Below are 19,573 nucleotides of genomic sequence, written 5' to 3'. Positions count from 1 at the left end.
TGCTGTTTGTATCAATACTTCTGAGTTTCTTTGACACATTCGGCTATCTGCAGCTTGATTTCTCTCTCCCCCTCATTTTAGCAATTTAGTGAACTTTTATTTAGATCTTGGCAAGGGAGCAGTTCACAATATCTGCAATTTCTTTTTTTTAAGTTTGCGTGTGTATTAGAGAGAGGGAATGTATCTGGAAGTCCTGGCAACCTCTGGTTATTGGCCCCTACTTGGGGCCTGGAGGATATTCAGGGAGGCGGATGAATAAAACCTGCCCCTGACTGTCACGGCTGGGGCCGGGTCAGGCAAAGCCCAGGGGCAGTCCGAGGTCTGTAGCCAGTAAGCAGGAGGGTCTGAGGCGCCAAATCCGAATCACTGTACAAGTATCGCAGGTCCGAGGTCCAGAAGCCGAAGTCAGGGAGTCCAGAAGTCACAAGCCAAAGTCAGGGAGTCCAGAAACCAAAGTCAAGCCGGAGTGGATGCTAGAACATTAGGGAGATGACTAGTTGCTTCCACAAAGCCTCCTCCCAAAGCCTACAGCTATATAGCCCTCTGCTGGCTGTTGCCCATTTGGGCTAATTGCTGGCTCAGAGAGGCAGCCAGGATCCTGTTGCAACTCAAGCATCCTTGCTCTTAGAAGGGCCAGAATCCTCTCAAAACTCAGGGCTCAGGGAGCGTCTTGCTTGTTAGCGTGCCGCCCTCCTCCGATCCCTGAGGTCCTGACGGAGGCGGTCACGCACACGCACCACCCGAGAGGGCGAGGCAGGGGGGCTGGGATCTTCTCCAGCAGGAGGCAGGGGCACTGGTGCAGATGGCAGGGGCACAGTTTCTTCTGCAGGCTCAACTTCCTCTGCAGGGTCCCCAGCACCCATGACACTGACTCCCGACTGCTGGTATTCCAAGGAGGACTCCCATCCAAGTACTTGCCAGAGTTGACCCTGCTTAGCTTCTGAGATCTGATGAGATCCAGCTTGCCCGGTTTCTGGGCGATGAATGAAGGCGGCTGCCGCCGAAGCTCCAAAACGCTAAGTTGTTTTATTAACCTTTTATACAGTATGAACATAGTAAGGATTGGGACCACACTGCTCATGGAGCCAGGTAGCGCACTTATCAGGTGGGAAGTTTCTTTTTCTGAAATTCACTTGTTTCTACACATAGACATTGATTCCTTTTGTGCGGTCTTCCTCCTCCCCCTCTTTTAAAAGAGGGATTTTTCTTTGTAGAGACATAAGTGCGTCTTTGGCACTCTCTGTTTTTGCAGTTGTTTTATGTTGCACACCCCAGGGTGGTGCTGTACCAGGACAGGAAGGTTTGGGGAGACATCACCTGCCTCTGAGCATCTACAGAGTGGAATTCTGCAGAACTTCCCATCCTGCGCTTCCTCTCTTTGAATTTCTCTCTCTGAATTTGTTACACTCTGACTCCAGATTCCTAAAACGATGGGAAATAATTGTTGGTTTTCAGGGAGAAAACAGATAATGAGGAATTAAGAGAATGTCTCCTAATGCTAGAGCCAGGGATGTTTTCCAGAGAGGTAGCAGTCTTAGCCTGCTGCAGGAAAATAAAAATAGACTGAGTTGTTTTGTCACATTTTTGTGGTTTATGTGATATTTAATTTAGCAAATATAGTAAAGGAAGAAATAGCATAGATTTTGATCTGTTGAGAGTCCCTTTGTTCCGTTTTTTTTAAAGAATTCTTTTAGATCCTCTTGTCCTTTGCAAATAAATCCAAAGGCGAGCAGGGCAAGGATCTCTCTCCCGTGGCTTTGCTTTAAACAAAGAAACAGCCTCTCCCCGCTTGTTTTTAAATACTCCTTATTCCTTTTGCCTATTTCAGAGTGACCTTGACCTATAACTCGTGACCTAAAAATGTAATTACTTTTAAGTCCTCCGCACAGCTGCCACTATGAAAAAGTATATAGAGAGGTTTGGTCACTCATGTCAGAGGAGAACCTTGTAATTGTAAGTTAAGCAATGAGATGCTGTCCGTTTCTGCTCCACAAGGCAAGGTTGTTGCTTTGGAGAAGGGAAGGCGAGGGGGGGGGGACCCATAATAGAATCTGTTATAAATTACTGAGTCTATCCCAGAGTGGATTAACTTCTTAGTTTGCTCCTTTGGCATCTTGGATGAGTGGGACGCCTGTTTGGTTTTCTTTGCTCACTCACCAGTGAAATTCAGAATGGTGAGAATACAGCCCCCTTTTTTTCTACTACCACATCTGAGGGCTTGTTCCAGAAGGAACTCATGGCAGCATTTTCAGTGGAGTAATATTAAGGCTTTGCACAAATGCAGGGATAAATTTCTAAAAGAGACAGAGAAAGAAATAGGGATCTGTTGTAATCTAGCAAGGGTCATTTGCATGCAATTGCTTATATGAGAGGGCACGATGGACTACTTGCTGAATGTTTCCCACATTCATTACAGCCTCTGACAGGTAGACATATTGTTGTTATTATTATTACATTCATATTAGTATTCTTGAATATTAAGTTCATCACTTAATATCTTAATATAGTAGTTGGGAGGATTAGATACATGAAAGCACCTTGTAAATTAAGCTAGTAATACTATTCCTATTTTGCAGGTGTAATGAGGCCACCATGTGAGCTTGTGGCTGCGATGAGGGTTGAACCCAGGGTTGTAATCATGTAGACGTGTTGATGAATTGTGCTTGCCTGAGCTTGAAACTAGCAAACTAGATTTGTGGAAACCAAGTGTACACCCTACACCATTTGGTGTCTCTTGGCAGTCCAAACCTTTCCTTGTTTGGTGTCATTCGTCTTTTGCTCCACTGAGGCTTCTCAACAAATTTCTCACATTTCAACAAATGTGAAAATTGTTGCTAGTCCTTAGTATTTCCCTGGGCAAGGTGTCATCCCTGAAGGAAATTAGACTTGGGGGCATTTTAACTTCCTTACCCAATAGTTTAATAGCAGGGCTCTTTTTCTTTCAATGCTCAGGTATCTCAGGAGACAAAGTGGAGGTGGATCCTGTGACAAACCAGAAAACCAGTACCAAATTCTGGATTAAGCAGAAGCCAATTTCCATCGACTCAGAGCTTCTTTGTACCTGTGACCTGGCAGAAGAAAAGAGCCCAAGTAAGTTTTTTATTTCTGATTTCTACTCCTTGTTGCCACCCCTCATTTTTCCCATTCAATGGGAAGAACATATACTGCCCTCAGATCCTTCCTCATTCTGGTCAAGATTTTCCTGGGTTTTTTGGCCATTGTGTGATACAGAGTGTTGGACTGGATGGGCCATTAGCCTGATCCAATATGATTTCTCTTATGTTCCTAATAAATGCCTATCCCGATACAGTTCTTCTAGAAGATGCAGAAGCTCACTTCCAAAAGCAGAAATCTGAACAACTGTAGGGGAGTTGCTGAGTTGACCTGGTGGTCCAGGCTAACATAATCTCATCTGATCTTGGCTGCTAAGCAGCATTGGTCGTGGTTAGTTCTGGGATGGGAGAGTACCAAGGAAGTTCAGGATTATTGCACAGAGGCAGGCAGTAGCAAAACCACTTGGTTCGTGTCTTGCTTTAAAAGTAGGGCTGCCAGCCCCCCAGTTCAGGCAAGGTTTCCCCTGCTTTTGTGGGCTCTTCCCTGCTGCCAGTCATCCGGCCATTGGGGGAAACCCCACCCTCAAATGCCCCGAAACATGGCATGATGATATCACCCAAAAGTAACATCATCACGCTGCTGGCAATGCTTTAGTTTTGGAGCAAAACTCCATAGTAAAATTGGGCTCAAACCATAGAGTTTTGCCCCAAAACTAGAGGGTCGCCACACGATGTCAGCAGTGCAGTGCAATGATATCCCTTTGCTTGCATGGCAGAAGCTCCTGGAAATACTAATTGATTCCCCCCCTCTCCAAAATTGGCAGAAAGGTAGTACCTGGCAACCCTATTTGAAAACCATATGGGGTTGGCATAAGTCAGCTGGGACTTAATGGCACTCTCTGCTACCAAGAGAATACCTTTTCATGTCACAACACAAAAATTGCTAACAGTTTCCAAGAGGCCTATTTCTAAAATGAGGAAGTGCCCACTCAGGCGTTCCCCTTACTTCATGGCCATGTTTTGTAGTACCTCTGCTGGCAGCACCTTGAATTGGGGGTCAGAGAACTCTATGCATGAGCGAACTTTCAGTTCAAATCCACAGATCCCAAAATAGGCATTTCCAAAATAATCAGCCAACTAACAAACACATATTCATGACGGGATATACTTTGGTAATGCCGCCCAGCCATGAGGGAAAGGACAGGGAAGGAGAGAGAAAGCCCAGTCCAGATCTTGCTGCAAGTGCCCAGCTTAATCTTGCGCATGTACAAATTTCAGCTGGTGAACTGAAATTTATGATGACTGAATATTTTGGAGATGGAATGAGGGGCAGTTGATATCTACAGGAATGGTTGGGGGAGATATAAAAACCTGCAATCTCATAAGGCCCAAGCAGATTTTGGCCATTAATACTTCTAAATAATCATTCTGGTGTCAAGCTTTGTGCTCTGGGGGTGATCTGTATTGATTTCCATGTTTTATAGGCAAGCAGAAGCTTGTTAGTAGCCACTTGCTTGGTCATTTGGGGTGAGTTAAAAAATATTACCTCCAGACAATCACACGGGGAAGATCTTTTTTAAAAGATAGTGGTGTTTTGTTTGTTGTTTGTTTGTTTTCTGTGACAGTGACGGGTATATACGCCCAGGCTGGGTAAGCGTTTATTATGGGCTAGTAACTTAGCTAGTCTCATCTGCAGTTGCAGGCAAGCTTGTGGAGAGCTGAGAGAAGAAACCAAGAACCAGAAATTTGAAACATTCCTCTTGAAAGTAAATGTCCAAGGTGACTTGGATATAGTAAAAAAAAATAAGCCAAACATTATCAGTTTAAATAAAACATAAAACAACAGTTAACATGAAAAAGACCCAGAAAGCAGCAATTCAACCCTAATTCTACCAAAATTACAGTTTGCCAGAAAATTTTAATATTTATTTATTTCCATTAATTTATACCCCGCCCCTCCTGCGAATGGGAGATTTAAAGTAATGAAGATTCCAGGTTAGCATCCCCTTGTAGGGTGTTCCACAGATGCAGGACCTCAGCTGAAAAATTCCTAAGAAGTTTTGAGGAGTGGGGAACAATAGGGATAAAGAAAATGTATATATGTTGACCAAATCATCGAACATGTGAAGCTGTCTTTACACATACCAAGGTAAGTATTGTCCACTCTGACTGTCAGTGCTCTCCAAGGCCTTAATAACACAAATAGAGTTTTCCGTTTGGACTGGGGCTCTTGCAGCTGCCCTTTTCCTCTGCAGCCCCTTGTGTGCACCCAAAAAGCCAGTCCTGAGGAACAGGAGGACCCTCAGAAACTGTATAGGAATGGGGCTGCAGTTCAGGGACTCCCCTCCCCTTCCCTGAGAAGTGCGTGCTGCTGACCAAATAGATGGTTCGATTCCTGCCAGTGCATTGATTTCCTAGGCTGTTTCCTGAGTGGAAAGGGTCAGCCTGTGAATGTTATAAATAAATAAATACAGTGAGCCAGGAGCCAAAGATTTTCACACCCAAGCACTTTCTTCTTCACACTCCTGGATTTTGCTTTTCAGATTTCCCGAGCTCTTCTGAATTTTCCCAGGGAATCAGCACTCTTTGGCTCCTTCCTAGGTTGTCTTTGTAAACCAGAATTTTCCTAAAAGCTGAACCCAAACGGTCCCTGCAGGCCATAATTATGCAGCATCCAGCCAGTTCTGCTTCTCTCATCCAAACCTTTTTGTTTCATTCTCCCACTTGAAATGTCAGGGGAGTCTCTGGGGACTCTGAGCGCAGCTTGTGGGTTGCACATGGCTTGAAAGGAGGTTTGTTCTTAACTACATTGGGCATCATCTCCGTTCAGCAGGGCAAAGATCATACTTTCCAAGCTCCTCCTGGAATTTCAGTCAAGAATCCTTGCTCGGGAGAATGGTAGCTTGATGTGGGGAGAGGCAAGGGGGGCAGTTTGCTCGCTGTAAAGCAGAGGTCACTCAGTGCCAGTCTAGTCTCTCGTCAATTATGTTCTTTAGTCTAACATGTTTTTAGTGGTTCTCTGCTTTCCCCAGTTCATTGGCATTCTCCCAGAGTGCCTTGCAAGGAGTTCTGGGTGGAGGGCACCATAGCCGTGCCCTCCAGGGCTTTCTTGAATCCATTGCTTTTGAACTTTTTAAAGAAGGGGAGCTTATTTGGGCAGCATAAAGGAATGAAGCTCTCTCTCATAGCCCGCGTTTTGCTTGTGATCTTATCAGCAAAGTGATATATGTTTGTAGCAGAGTTTACATCAAAAAATTATTCTTGGGGCTCCCTTGAATGAATTACAGCAAAAGGAGCGAGGCTGAGGGGAGATAAGGGTTTTTGAGTTCTGCAATATATTTTGTTTCCATGTTTTTATCTCTTGTAACACAACCATCCTCCATCTAGTCCTTCTGAGGTGTGCTGGAATGTGTCACAAACGGATGGTTTGGCGGTTCCACTCATGCAAAAACACCTTTGCTCTTTTGTTAAAGAAGATTCTTGCTCCAAAGGTATTATGTGTGGGTCGGGCTATGAACTTCTCTGCCCTGTTATGTGTTTTAGACACAAGGGAATGGCCTTCAAACAGAGTGCTGTGAGCATAACGAAGATTCTTGAGTTGCTATTGGACCACCAGTCCATCCAGCCAGTATGTTCCACTCTGACTGGACACAGCTCTCCAGGGTCTCAGGTACACAGGGGGTCCTTTACCAGCCTTGCTGCTCAACTCTGAAGCTACTGGGAACTGCAGGTGCGGTCTTCTGTATGCAAAATACAAGCACAGATACTAAGCAATGTGCAGCAGCACTTCGGAAAGCCATGTACCTTCAGGGCCCATGTATGGGGGCACCTTTTTTCCTACCCCTGTGATTGGTCAGCACTGTTTTCTGTCCCATTATGAATTTTCCCTTCCTCTCAGCAGGAAAAAAAAAAGAAGCACCTCTGAATTCTGGTCTTTGCTCTGCCCTGCTACATTTTCCTGGCATGGCAAACCAATCCTGGTTCTCAGTCCCTTCAGGCACGCTACCTGCTCTCATCTCCTCCTCTGTGCCTGGAAACTGGAAGCTCATCCTGGAAACTAGCCTTATTTTGCCTCTATAACCCACAGTTTTACCTCACTCTGTAACTGGATGCTGTAGTCCAATCCTGTAGAGCAAGGGTCCCCAACCCCCAAGCCACGAACAAGTACCGGTCCGTGGCCTGTTAGCAACCAGGCTGCGGAGTGAGGCAGAGACCTTCTCCTACTCCTCATTTAAAGACCCCCATGGGAGGGCAGGAATGGGGTGTGGGCTTGGGGGCAGCCTGGGGCAGCAAAAACCCCAGCACCCCCACCTCCACCAGTACATAGAAAAATTGTCTTCCACAAAACCGGTCCCTGGTGCCAAAAGGTTGGGGGCCACTGCTGTAGAGAGTGGTCCAGACTGTTCCAATCCATATCTGACATTTTGCTGTTTTCTTCTGCCATGAAGGTCTTACCACGACCCGTCTCCGCAAATTTTCTGTTTTCAGGCTGCTTTGAATATTCACTCAGGCCCCAATTCAAATCAGATGGCAGCTGATTTAAACAAGCACTTTGCCTCACTCAGCTGTCATAGGTTTACTGAACTTCAAAATGGCTTCCATCCCACCTCAGCCCATTGTTGTCACTTCTGCCTCTACTTGGCTTTCTCTGTTCAGGAATGGCTGAGAATGTTTGTGCCGCATGCGCCAGGCTGGTTCAGGTTCTGAATTTTTATTTGCCAAATAAATCCAGCTTCGTGAACTCCAATACAGGGAGAGGCACTAATGGCCTCCCTAGTAAACTCCCAAGCCCCATTAGAATCTTGCAAACACCATATCTATAAAGTGCTTGTTTAAATCAGCCGCCATCTGATTATCACAAAAGATCTTGCAGGTTTTGAATCTTGAGGGGAAGCGTCCTGTTGTTAAAGATGTAAGATTTAAACCTTAATAAAGGAGCTGCCATTTTTATTGCCAAAAAAGAGCCCTGTATCTCAATTAAGTGTACATAATATAAAGTCTTAAGGAAGCAACGTAATAAGCCTAATGCGATTATGGTCTCAGGCAATGGTGTAATTTAAAGGAAATCTGATTCTCTTAATGTCTCTTTACATTGTTTGAAGGAGCAGGAGGATAGGCCTTCAGTTCCGCAAGCCATTGCCCTTTTCAGAAAGATTGCCCCATGGATAGACCATGAGCAGTGACAGGCATTATGTTAATCTGGTAGTCCCAAACTTTCACTGAGACAGTGTTTGCCAGGATGAAGTGTTGCCAAGTTTCACCAATGGCTCAGTGAGACAGACTTTATGCTCTACATGCAGAAGGTCTCCAGTTCAGTCACCTGTATCTCAAGTTCAGTGCTGGGAAAGACTCCTATCTGTCTGAAGGATGCTGCCATGCGGCGTAAACAATACTGAATTTAACGAACCAGTAGTCTGTACAAAGAAGCTTCCTGTGTTCGGCCTATGGCCTTTTTGAGGCTAGGCCATTAAAGTGTGGATAGAACGAATGTTCCACTGGCAATTTTGCCTCTGCTGTACAGGAGCTCCAAACCAGTTACAAGGCCAGCAGAAACAGTTACATCAGTTCAAACACTGAAACAGTCTTTGAGCCAGTAGCTGAGACCTCAGAGATAAAGCACCATTGTTCAAATAGTGGGGGCACCCAGGGCTTTTTTTTGCAGCAGAAATTCCTTTGCATATTAGGCCGCACACCCCTGATGTAGCCAATCCTCCAAGCGCTTACAGGGCTTCTAGTACAGAGCCTACTGTTAGCTCCAAGAGGATTGGCTACATCCAAGGTGTGTGGCCTAATATGCAAAGGAGTTCCTGTTACAAAAGAAGCCCTTGGGAGACCCAAAGAAAGACTTCAGAAGATGTCCTAAACTCTATGAGAAGAAGCTGTCCTTAAGATCTCCTCAGGTCTTACAGGATGGGAATTCCTCTTCGGTTTCTCAAAATCACAACGACTCAGCCTTTCTTTCTGCCTCCCTCTCCCCATCTAACTTACTGGGTGAATCTGAAGTTGCACTTGCACCACCCACATGTTAGCCCTCATCAGAAGCTTCTAGTTGGAGTAGTATTACTTCTAGTATTACCGAGCACCCAGCTACAAAGGAGAGAACAATATTTCTTTGCAGCTTTCTTCCTGTTTGCCTCCTCTTATAAGTTTGTACTCCAGGTTGTTTCCAAATGTGATGTTCTGAGCAAAACAGTATTTACCACATCAAGGAAAAACCATCATACTTTTTATAACCATTACTATTAAAAAAGCTACCGCTGCCATGAGTAGCTTCAATTCTCAGGCGGGTCAAACAAAGGCCGCCTTTTCTCTGTGGGTTCACGCACATATTGGTGGCTCCAAGTAGTAATTTAATTGCCGGCAGTGCGGCTCGCGGTTTTAAGATTTCCTTGAGATTCCTATTCCATTGTTGTGCTGGGGCTTAACAGAATGTTAACCTGGTAATAGGCACAGGGCCTCCCCATTATGTGTCTTGCTATCGAGCGGTTCTGCATGGCTAGTTAAGGAAGATGGCAAGAAGATTAATGAAAGCTGCCTAATACAGAAGGGGGTAGGTACCTTTTGCAAGACTTTCAGCGAGGGCATATTAGAGTTGAACCAGAGCCCCCCCCCCTTTCCTTTATCCTGGAACCTTTGAACCCGCCTCACTGTCGAGACCTGTCAAGAGAGCCGACGTTTTGATTGATGTTGCTACACGAGTCAGTCTTTCCCAGTGCATTCCACATCTGCACGAAAATAGCTTTTCCAGCAGAATTCAAACTGGCTGGTAAGTGATAGCCAAATTAACAACCCCCAATGCCTTTACCCCCCCCCCTCTCTTTTTTTTCTTAAACATTGAGAACAAAGCAAAAGTTACCTGATATTTCCATTTTGTGCTGGGGTCTTCTACACATCAGGTGTAGTAGGAATCGAATGGGCTCTTGATTGGATTATGTCAGGTGCTGTTGGAATGCAACCTTCAAAGTCAATTGAATGCTTAAAGTGCATTTGCTTAGGTAAGGGCACACATTCAGTTATGCTCCCTCAAGAAGTGTGGTATTTATTTATTTTTTTAATTTCTACTTATAACCTGCCCTTCCCTCAAGGCAGGTTTAGGGCAGGTTCCACCAGAAAATTAAACAAAACAATTAAGAACAAGTTTAAAATTACAATTTAAAATAGTTAAAATACAGACCTAAATTTTAAAAACCTCAAACTTAGAAAACTCTGCCTCAACAGTGATGACCTATCAGTCCAGAAGTCCATCAGAATTCATGATATTTAGAATGAGAGGGGGAGACCTACAGGTAGGTGACATTCGTCACCTCAACTGAAGCTTGGAGCAAGTCCTGCAGGGCCTCGATCTCCAAGGGAAGCTCATTCCACCAGGCAGGGGCCAAGGCCAAAAAGGCCCTGGCACTCATCGAGGTAAGGCAGACGTCTCAAGGCAAGTTGGACATCATGCACAAATGGAATATGCAGGTTTGGGAAACCAGATGTACAGAACAGGTGCAGTCATTAGATAGTCAAGATTTGCTAGAGTTTGCTGACCAGAGGCAATGGCCCTATTGCTTACGGGTGACCCATAGATGCATCTTCTTGTTAGTGTGACTTCCTAGTAGTGTGGTTTTTTTCCCTTTTTGGTCAAGTCATAATGACTTGAGTGAGTCTTTGAGTGAGTCTTTGTAGAATGGGTGGGATAAAAGTCTAACATAATAAGTTAATGAATTCCCGCACTCCAGCCCTATGAAATGGTTCAGCATGTTTGGGAACTCTTGGTCCCTCAAGAAGCAAGACCTTGCTCTCTGTCATAGATCGCAGGAGTGTGGCAAGGGTGGGGTTCAGATGACCTGGAGCCATGCAAGGACCCATAAGAGCAGACCTGGCACCTTTTACCACATGCAGCTATAGTCAACAGAAGCTTTCAGCACCCAGCACCTCTGTCTTCCTCTGCTTCTCTGGACTTCCATGGCTGTGGAGAAATGGTAACCCCGATTCAGGGTGTGGTGGATGATTCCTTGAACATATGAACATATGAAGCTGCCTTATACTGAATCAGACTTTTGGTCCATCAAAGTCAGTATTGTCTTCTCAGACTGGCAGCAGCTCTCCAGGGTCTCAAGCTGAGGTTTTTCACACCTATTTGCCTGGACCCCTTTTTGGAGATGCCAGGGATTGAACCTGGGACCTTCTGCTTACCAAGCAGATGCTCTACCCACTGAGCCACCGTCCCTCCCCACCGTCCCTTATCATTCCTTGGTGATAAGATGCCACTGGGGTAAGGTTTTAAGTGGCTCCTGTATGGGCTTCTCATGATATGAACTCACCCCAAATATTAGCAATATTTTGTGACTCTGCTTGCATTAAATAGAATCAGACTTCGGAGACTGTGTGCTGAAAACTGTAGGATACAGGTAAATGATATACTGAGAGAGGGTAAACACACCCGAAGGACACAAAGCAGCTTATCATATTGTTGGTGCTTTCTGTCCATGCTCAGAAGCCCTATCTTCAAACATGTCAATGCCAGTTCCAAGCTCTGAGCATCTCCAGTTTCCCCCCTACAATAAAAAAAAAATCAAATCTTCCTATTGCCTGTTAAAGGCATCCATTCCAGAAGGGCCTTTTCACGCAAATTGCTATAGTGCACCATCAGGAAGTGAGCATTGCCTCATCCTCTTTAACAAATATGTTTTGTAGCCCTATTAAAAGGGGGTCTTCATCTATCCTGTCAAAGTCAGCCTGCTGGGTCTGTCCCCCCCCCCCCTCAGTTTAATTACACTATCCAATTAAAACTCCTTTGCTGCATTCGGATTTGCTTCTCCTTGGGCTTGAGTGGATATGACATTTACAAGGCTCGCCTCTCAAGCAGACAATGGTGTGATTGATGAGGTGCAGACACAACGAAGGAGCCCGATTGCAACTGTGGAAAGGCTGCTTAGTGGAATTTGATTTATTTATCATCTCTTCCCAAACAAGAGGGCTCGAGGCTTGCAGAGGGGTGGGGGCAGCATGGAAAGAGATACCAGCCAATGGGTGGCTGGCCAGTGGAAGACTCCGCCCCCACATACATATCTCCAGCCCAGAAATGCTTTTTTGTTCAGATATTCACTCTTTGACACCCTTTCCCAGTTCTTGGTGGAGGTGAGAATTAATGCTTGTTAGCCTGTGGCTTGACGGTACACAGAAGGCCCCAGGTTCAGTTCCAGTTGAAAGACTCTTAGGTAGATCTCAGAGCAGACATTACTGAGCTAGATAAGGCAATCATCAGACTCAATATTTATTTAGTTAAGCATCTCTATGCTACCTTTTCCATTGACCACAATTTAAGGTGACTTTAGGTGGCTGAATTGATAGGGTGGGACCATAACTCAGTGGTAGAGCTTTGTGCATAGAACACCCAAAGTTCAGTCTTTGGCATCTTCAGTTAAACCATCTCAGTTAGCAGTCATTAGGAAAGCCCTTCCTCTGACTGAGACCCTGAAGAACAGCGCTGACCAAGATTGTCAGATTATAGGATCAGCTTCACATGATCCTGTATGTAGGAATAAGGGAGACAGTTTTGATAGAAGCCATTGGCTTAGGTGCCTTAAACACCTAACCTGCCTCATTTCATTAAAATGGAAGAGGAGAAAACCATGTTACATCACCTTGAGTCCTTGGAGGAAGGGCAGGATAAAATATATTCCCAAATAAACAAAGTTGCTATGCACAGGCTTCTGGGAAAATTGGCGCCTACATACCTAGACTGCCTTATATGTGGGGGCTTCTATAATCTCTTTAAACATTAAAATTAGGCAAGAGTTTAAATTGTGGTTGACTTAGATGTAAGGCTTTTTTTGTAGCAGGAACTCCTTTGCATATTAGGCCATGCACCGCTGATGTAGCCAATCTCCCAAGAGTTTACAGTAGGCCCTGTAATAAGAGTTCTGTAAGCAGCCCTGTGGCGCAGACTGGTAAAGCTGCAGTACTGCAGTCCGAGCTTTCTACTCACGACCTGAGTTCGATCCCAGTGGAAGCTGGGTTCAGGTAGCTGTCTCAAGGTTGACTCATCCAGCCATCCTTCTTAGGTCAGTAAAATGAGTACCCAGCTTGCTGGGGGGGAACGTGTAGATGACCGGGGAAGGCAATGGCAAACCACCCCGTAAAAAAAAATCTGCCGTGAAAATGTCATGATGAGACGTCACCGCAGAGTCGGAAACAACTGGTGCTTGAACAGGGGACTACCTTTACCTTTTTAAGTTATTGGAGGATTGGCTACATCAGGGGTGTGTGGCCTAATATGCAAAGGAGTTCCTGCTACCAAAAAAAAGCCTTGCTTAGATGTAGCCTGTGTATACCACTCTCCTAAAAACAAGTACCTGAGTCAGGCAGTCAGGTAGGCTGCCTACCAATTTAAAGAGAATGAGATAGGATTCAGTAGAATGTTTGCACTTTGGGATGATGCACTTCCCGGGATGTGGTAGATTGAAGGCCATGGTGGTTGTGCCATGATGGGAGCCAGTTTGGTGTAGTGGTTAAGTGCGCAGACTCTTACCTGGGAGAGCTCGGTTTGATTCCCCACTCCTCCACTTGCAGCTTCTGGAATGGCCTTGAGTCAGCCATAGCTCTTCCAGAGCTGTCCTTGAAAAGGCAGCTTCTGAGAGAGCTCTCTCAGCCCCACCTACCTCACAGGGTATCTGTTGTGGGGGAGGAAGATAAAGGAGATTGTAAAGTGCTCTGAGACTCTGCCAGGGTGGGGTATAAATCCAATATATTCTGCTGCAGTTGCTTCTGGTTTCAACTGCCTGCAGTTCCTCTTCCACTAATGACCAGCATCCTCTGTGGTTCAGGAAACCAGTCTGGGTACCAGACTCACTCCCAGCTTAAATCTCAGGGCATCTGGCTCTGCTTTACGGTCTTCTGCTCTCATCTGTAAACTCTTTGTTTGGCAGTAGTGGCTTTGTGCAGTATTCAAATACCTTCCTTGATAAGCACCCTCTGCATTTAATGTTTTGTTGTGCTGAGGTTATGCATATATTGAACCACCTTATACTGAGTCACAACATTGCATGTATGTAAAGTGCCATCAAGTCACAGCCGACTTACGGTGACCCTGCAAGAGTTTTCAAGGTGAGAGACGTTCAGAGATGATTTGCCTTTGCCTGCCTCTCCACTGCAACCTTAAAATTCCTTGGTATCTCCCATTCAAATACTAACCATTCAAATACTAACTAGCCTGCTTAGCTTCCAAGAACTGGCAAGATTCAGCTAGCTTGAACCATCTACATCGGCATTTCTGATTGTAAAACTATCCAGAAATCTTGAGGAGGGGTAAAATGTATTGGTTTATAAATTGGCTTTAATGTTTTTAACCATTCACCATCTTGAGTGGAACCATTCACCATCTTGAGCGGAACCATTCACCATCTTGAGTGGAACCATTCACCAAATTGAGTGGAAAGGCAGGATAGAAATATTTTAAATAATTAGCAGCTCTTCAGACTCTTAGGCAGAGAAGGATAGGATCTATGTCAGCACCTGCAAACTGAGAAGAAGGAGGAGGAGGTGGTGGTGGTGATGGTGATGGTGGAGGGGGGAGGGGGGAGAAGAGGAGGAAATCGGATTTATACCCCACCCTTAGCTTGGAATCTCAGAGAGGCTTACAATTTCCTACCCTTACTCTTCCCACAACAGACACCCTGTGAAGTAGTGTGGGGTTGAAAGAGCTCTGAGAGAAGAGTTCTAGAGAGAACAGCTCTGGGAGAACTGTGACTGACCGAAGGTCACCCAGCTGGCTGCATGTGGAAGTAGTGGGGAATCAAACCCAGTCCTCCAGTGCACCACTCTTAACCATTACACCAACCTGCTTAATTTTATTGATTATATAATATAACTCTTCTGTGAAAATTACTAAAGAATATTAAAATCATATTTATCTATCCACTGGATAAAAATTACCTCTCAAAGTATAAAATATGTAGTTTCAGTATCAATGTAATGCTAGAAGGCATATCTTGTATTTATGTGCTAGTAGATTCAGCTTATAGCATAAACCGTCATTTTTTACTTGTTGGTTGAAAGCATCTCAGACAGCACTAGGGTTATGTTTCATTCTTTCTGCATGCCAACCTTGTCTCCCCCCCCCCCACACGTACACCCCCCCTTGATCTCTCATTTCTGGAAACCCAGAGTTGGATGGTCCCACCTACTGTATCATATCTATCTAGCTCAAGCGGCATCCCTGCCTGCCTTCCCAAAACGTGAGTCGTTGGAAAAGCAAAGCATCTCTTCTCATTAATTCCATTTTCAGTGTTTTAAATAAATCAGCAAGGTACAGAAATGTGGCTTTTATGGTGCAGGGAGACGGATATATTGGTAGTTTTCTGCTTACGTTTAACTCTTTCTGCTCTCCGTTGAAGTACAGACATCCTTTTAAAGCTTACATTGGAGACTCACTCCCCTCATCCCATGCAAGATCACCATGTGGTTCTTAAGGATGTAGAAATGACTGTGCCATGCAGTCCAGAGCTCAGTGTTCTGGTATCAGATGCCTCTGAGAAACTCACACAGCATAGCACAAAGGCAACATTGCTTCCCTATTCTTTCTGAGAATCTGATACCCTGGAAATACGCAGTCTTGGTATAATGGAGGTTCCATTGTGTTCTCATGGCTAGTAGACCCGATTTGCATGGCTCATCCACCCTTTTTATAGCCCACTGGCCTGGTGATCAATATGTCTTTTGACCGGTACTTGTATAGCGAATTAAAAAAAAGTTTTAAAATATAGTGAAATAACTAGGCAAATTTTCCTAGAGTTGCTGAATACATCCTAAGCTGCCAAAGATGTTTATTTTGCATGGAATACCTCTAACTGAAAAGATTAATATGTGTTCATTCTTCCCTGAAATTTATGAACATCCTGTGTTCTCCAAGCACTGATTACTGGAGGGGGCTTAAATATCACTTGCTTTCATAAAAAGAAATTTGGGGTTCTGCCCAAGCTGATGGCCTCTCACATCCCCCAACATGAGAGCGATCAGCTAAAACAGTAGTTCTCAACCTTTTTGGCACCAGGGACTGGTTTTGTGGAAGACAATTTTTCCACGGACTAGTGTGTGGGAAAGTAGTGCTGGGGTTTTTGCTGCCCCAGGCTGACCCCCCCACACACACACACACACGTCCCGTCCCTGCCCCATGGGGATCTTTAAATGATGGGTAAGCAAAGGTCACTGTCACACTGCCCCTACTGCCTGCCAGGACCAGGGCGGATGAACGAGGTAGTGTTTCAGAGCGAGGCTGCACTGCTTCTTTCATTCGCCTGGGTCCTGGGCAGGTGAAAAAGATGGCAGGGCTGCTCTGCCTTGAACATACATGAACATATGAAGCTGCCTTATACTGAACCAGACTCTTGGTTGATCAAAGTCAGTACTGTCTACTCAGACTGGCAGTGGCTCTCCAGGGTCTCAAGCTGACGTTTTTCACACCTATTTGCCTGGACCCTTTTTAGTTGGAGATGCCAGGGATTGAGCCTGGGACCTTCTGCTTACCAAGCAGATGCTCTACCCCTGAGCCACCGTCCCTCCCCCACTGCCTCTTTTGTCTGCCTGGGTCCCGGGGGGGGGCAAAAGGGGCAGTGCAGTGCCTTTGTCTTGCTCTGCAGCCTGATTGCTAACAAGCCACAGACCGGTACCAGTCCACGGCCCAGGGGTTGGGGACCCCTAAGCTAAAACATCAAGAAGCAGACCAGGGCCATTTTCCTGTCATTTTCCCTCTTACTCAGGTGAGTAAGAGCAGTAGTCCAGTACATGCCCCAGTATCCTCCTTCTGATGAAGTGCACCCTCACTTTTGACCAGAGCTGTTGGCAGGATACTCTTGGTCTGGTACACTGTTCTTCATAGTCCTCTGGGGCAGGGTCTGAACCTCAGCTGCATGACAATAGTAATAAAAATATTAAATTTTAAATAGCATTTGAACACTTTCAGGGTTCAAAAGATCATGCATACCTTCACATAAATGATCTTGTTGAAATCCTTGCAACACCCTTGTGAAGCAAGCCAGCATTAGTGTTCCCATATTACAGAGGGGTGGATTACATAAGGGCAAATAGAAGCAGAGGTAAGATATATCCCAGGTCACTTTGCATCTTCCTAGTCACTACAGCATAAGGAACCCTTTGAACTTCATGTCCTCAGAAAAAGCAAACAAAGTCACTGTGCATTTTGAACCACATTGTTTTCCTGCCCACTATGTTGGCCAGCATGTCTTTGTTTTCATTGCTCCTCAGAATCTTGTTTTTTGTGCAGAGGAGATGAAAAATATTGAAATCTGTATCAAACTCTGGAAGACGCTTGCAGTGCCATTCCATCAGGAACCTGGCTTCAAAGCTCATATATCATGTCCTCTAAGTACTCCTGGAGATGGAAATCAATTTACCTCTTCACAGTCCACAAACACATGTCTGGCCCGAATAGCGGCAAAGCAAAGTGCCAATTTGATCGTTTTGCCAAACGAATATTTCACTTCTCCGTTAACAGTGTGAGATTTGGACATAAACTTCACCCAGTTCTGCAGAAAAGTCTTTTTGGCTCTGGTTCCTTAAATCACTTCTCAGGACTTATAAATCTGCAGTGCAGCCCTTCTTGCTACTTAATTAGCCCAGGTGAGGGTTTGCATATGTATTATTTTCAAGACAGACTTTTAGGAACAAGATAATTTTAGCAGTTGCCAAATTAATATTAGGTTCCAGTTTTCCCTTTTAAAAGCTACTGTACTGATAACTGCAGGGAAGTATTTGTTGAAATTAGCAAATTTAAACCTCAACAAAGGGAAGAATTAATATTATAACTAGCCCGTGGAACTCACTACCATGGGAAACATGTGAATTCAAGGTGAGACCTGCCAGATTACTTGAGGGGGCCTCCACACTTCAGTGCTGACATGTATGCTAGTGGTTCTCCCAGTAAATACAAAAGGTACGGACAATGTACCCTTGTCTTTTAATGCATGTCAGGGATCCCTGGCCCAGTCAGGGCTCCCATGCTTGTAACAGTGGTTATTCAATTGAGAATGTTAACATTAAAAGTACTTTTATTAAAAGGTTCAAGGCAACACTGGCTGTAGAAACCAGTTCTTGCATAGAACCCTCTAAAATGGGTGCCAAACATCCAGCCCACAGGCTGCATCCAACCCACACAGGGCTCAAATCCATCTCCTAAGTAACCTCCTCCTGCTGCTTGCTTTTCCAGGGGTGCTGCTGCAGCCACACCTTACCTTGCTTTTTCCCCAGCTCCCTCAGTGGCTTTTCATTTCCTGCTTCCTGCCTTTTACCTCCCTCCCCTCTCGCTCTCTCTCTCTCTCACACACACACAGGCACACGGGAGAGCTCCATGGCTTTGTGCGAGAGAGATACAAAGACAGGCCTGCCTCTGCCTGTCAGCCTGCCTCTCTCTCACACACACACATCCCTTCTGCTTGCTTCTTCAAGGCTGCTTCTCCTCTTTTGGGGACAAGGTGGAGGAAAGAGAGCGAAAGCATAAACAATCTTGAACTCCCATGGTAGATGTAAGACTAAAAATAGTTTATTTCAGGTATAAGCTTTTGTGTAGAAACACACATATTGGGAGGGAGGGTGGGTGGATTCTTCTGACAAGTACAGTGTACATTGAGAAAATTATTAAGGCTTATTCTGTAAAGTTTTTTTTTTAGATTGGATTTCTCTGTTCCTGTCTGGATTTATTTTCTTTCAAAAAAAAAACCCCTGGTTAGGAATTAGAACAATTGAATTGGCCCTTATGTCTTGGAGAGTGGAGTGATTTCAGATGCCAAATGATAATAGCACACATTGGTAATGAGACAGGAAAACTAGGTCTCAGTTCAGGAGGATGCACTGTCTCGAGTTTCATTATCAGTTGCAATTCAGCAGTCTCTCTTTCTAATCTCCCTCTGAAATTCCTTTGGAAGAGAATTGCTACTCTTAGGTCAGAAACTGAATGTTGTGGTTTCTAATGTCAGACTTGCGTCCATTTATTCTTTGCATTCTCCTGGACTGAATCCTCCTGGATGGAATTGGGACCTAGGTTTCCTGTCTCATTACCAATGCTGGTATCTCCACACCCACTGACCTCTGCATATCACACTTCATCCAATCAAGCCTGCTATTGTCATTCACCGGCTATTGCCATTTGACATCTGAAATCACCTTTATAAAGTTTATATCTCCAGTACCTCTTATTACATTTTGTGACATGCATGGTCCGGCCCAACAAAGTGTCATTTATGTCAGATCCATCCCTTATAACATATGAGTTCGACACCTCTGCTCTAAAAAGTGCCTGCTGTGATGGATGGAAACCTTACCTCTTGTTAGTTTATCCACTATAAGGGTTATTGACATTTCTGAGTCCGTAATGGCCTCTGACTCCTTAAAAAAACCAAAAATAAAAATCTGAAATAAAGTTCCATGTTCAGCTTCTGTCAGTTGTGTAATACTGGAGAAGAGACTAGATAAATCACCAAATTTAAAAGAGAAGGATCAGGATCAGCAGCAGCCTTGCTCAG

The 19,573-nt window shown here is 44.8% G+C and overlaps 1 protein-coding gene across 2 annotated transcripts in view; it reads left to right on the top strand.

Annotated features, from left to right (window-relative positions):
- The window catches only part of MAPKAP1 (MAPK associated protein 1), a 214,488-nt gene that overhangs the window by 184,096 nt on the left and 10,819 nt on the right, over nucleotides 1–19,573 (top strand). For both annotated transcript variants that reach the window (XM_060250673.1, XM_060250674.1), the window contains one exon: nucleotides 2,953–3,090. In XM_060250673.1, the coding sequence (XP_060106656.1) occupies nucleotides 2,953–3,090 (138 nt within the window). The remainder of the gene's footprint in view (nucleotides 1–2,952; nucleotides 3,091–19,573) is intronic.

This window comes from Heteronotia binoei, chromosome 12, assembly GCF_032191835.1.
Source record: "Heteronotia binoei isolate CCM8104 ecotype False Entrance Well chromosome 12, APGP_CSIRO_Hbin_v1, whole genome shotgun sequence".
Classification (NCBI taxonomy): Eukaryota; Metazoa; Chordata; class Lepidosauria; order Squamata; family Gekkonidae; genus Heteronotia; species Heteronotia binoei.
This window is presented reverse-complemented; position numbering and strand designations above follow the sequence as displayed.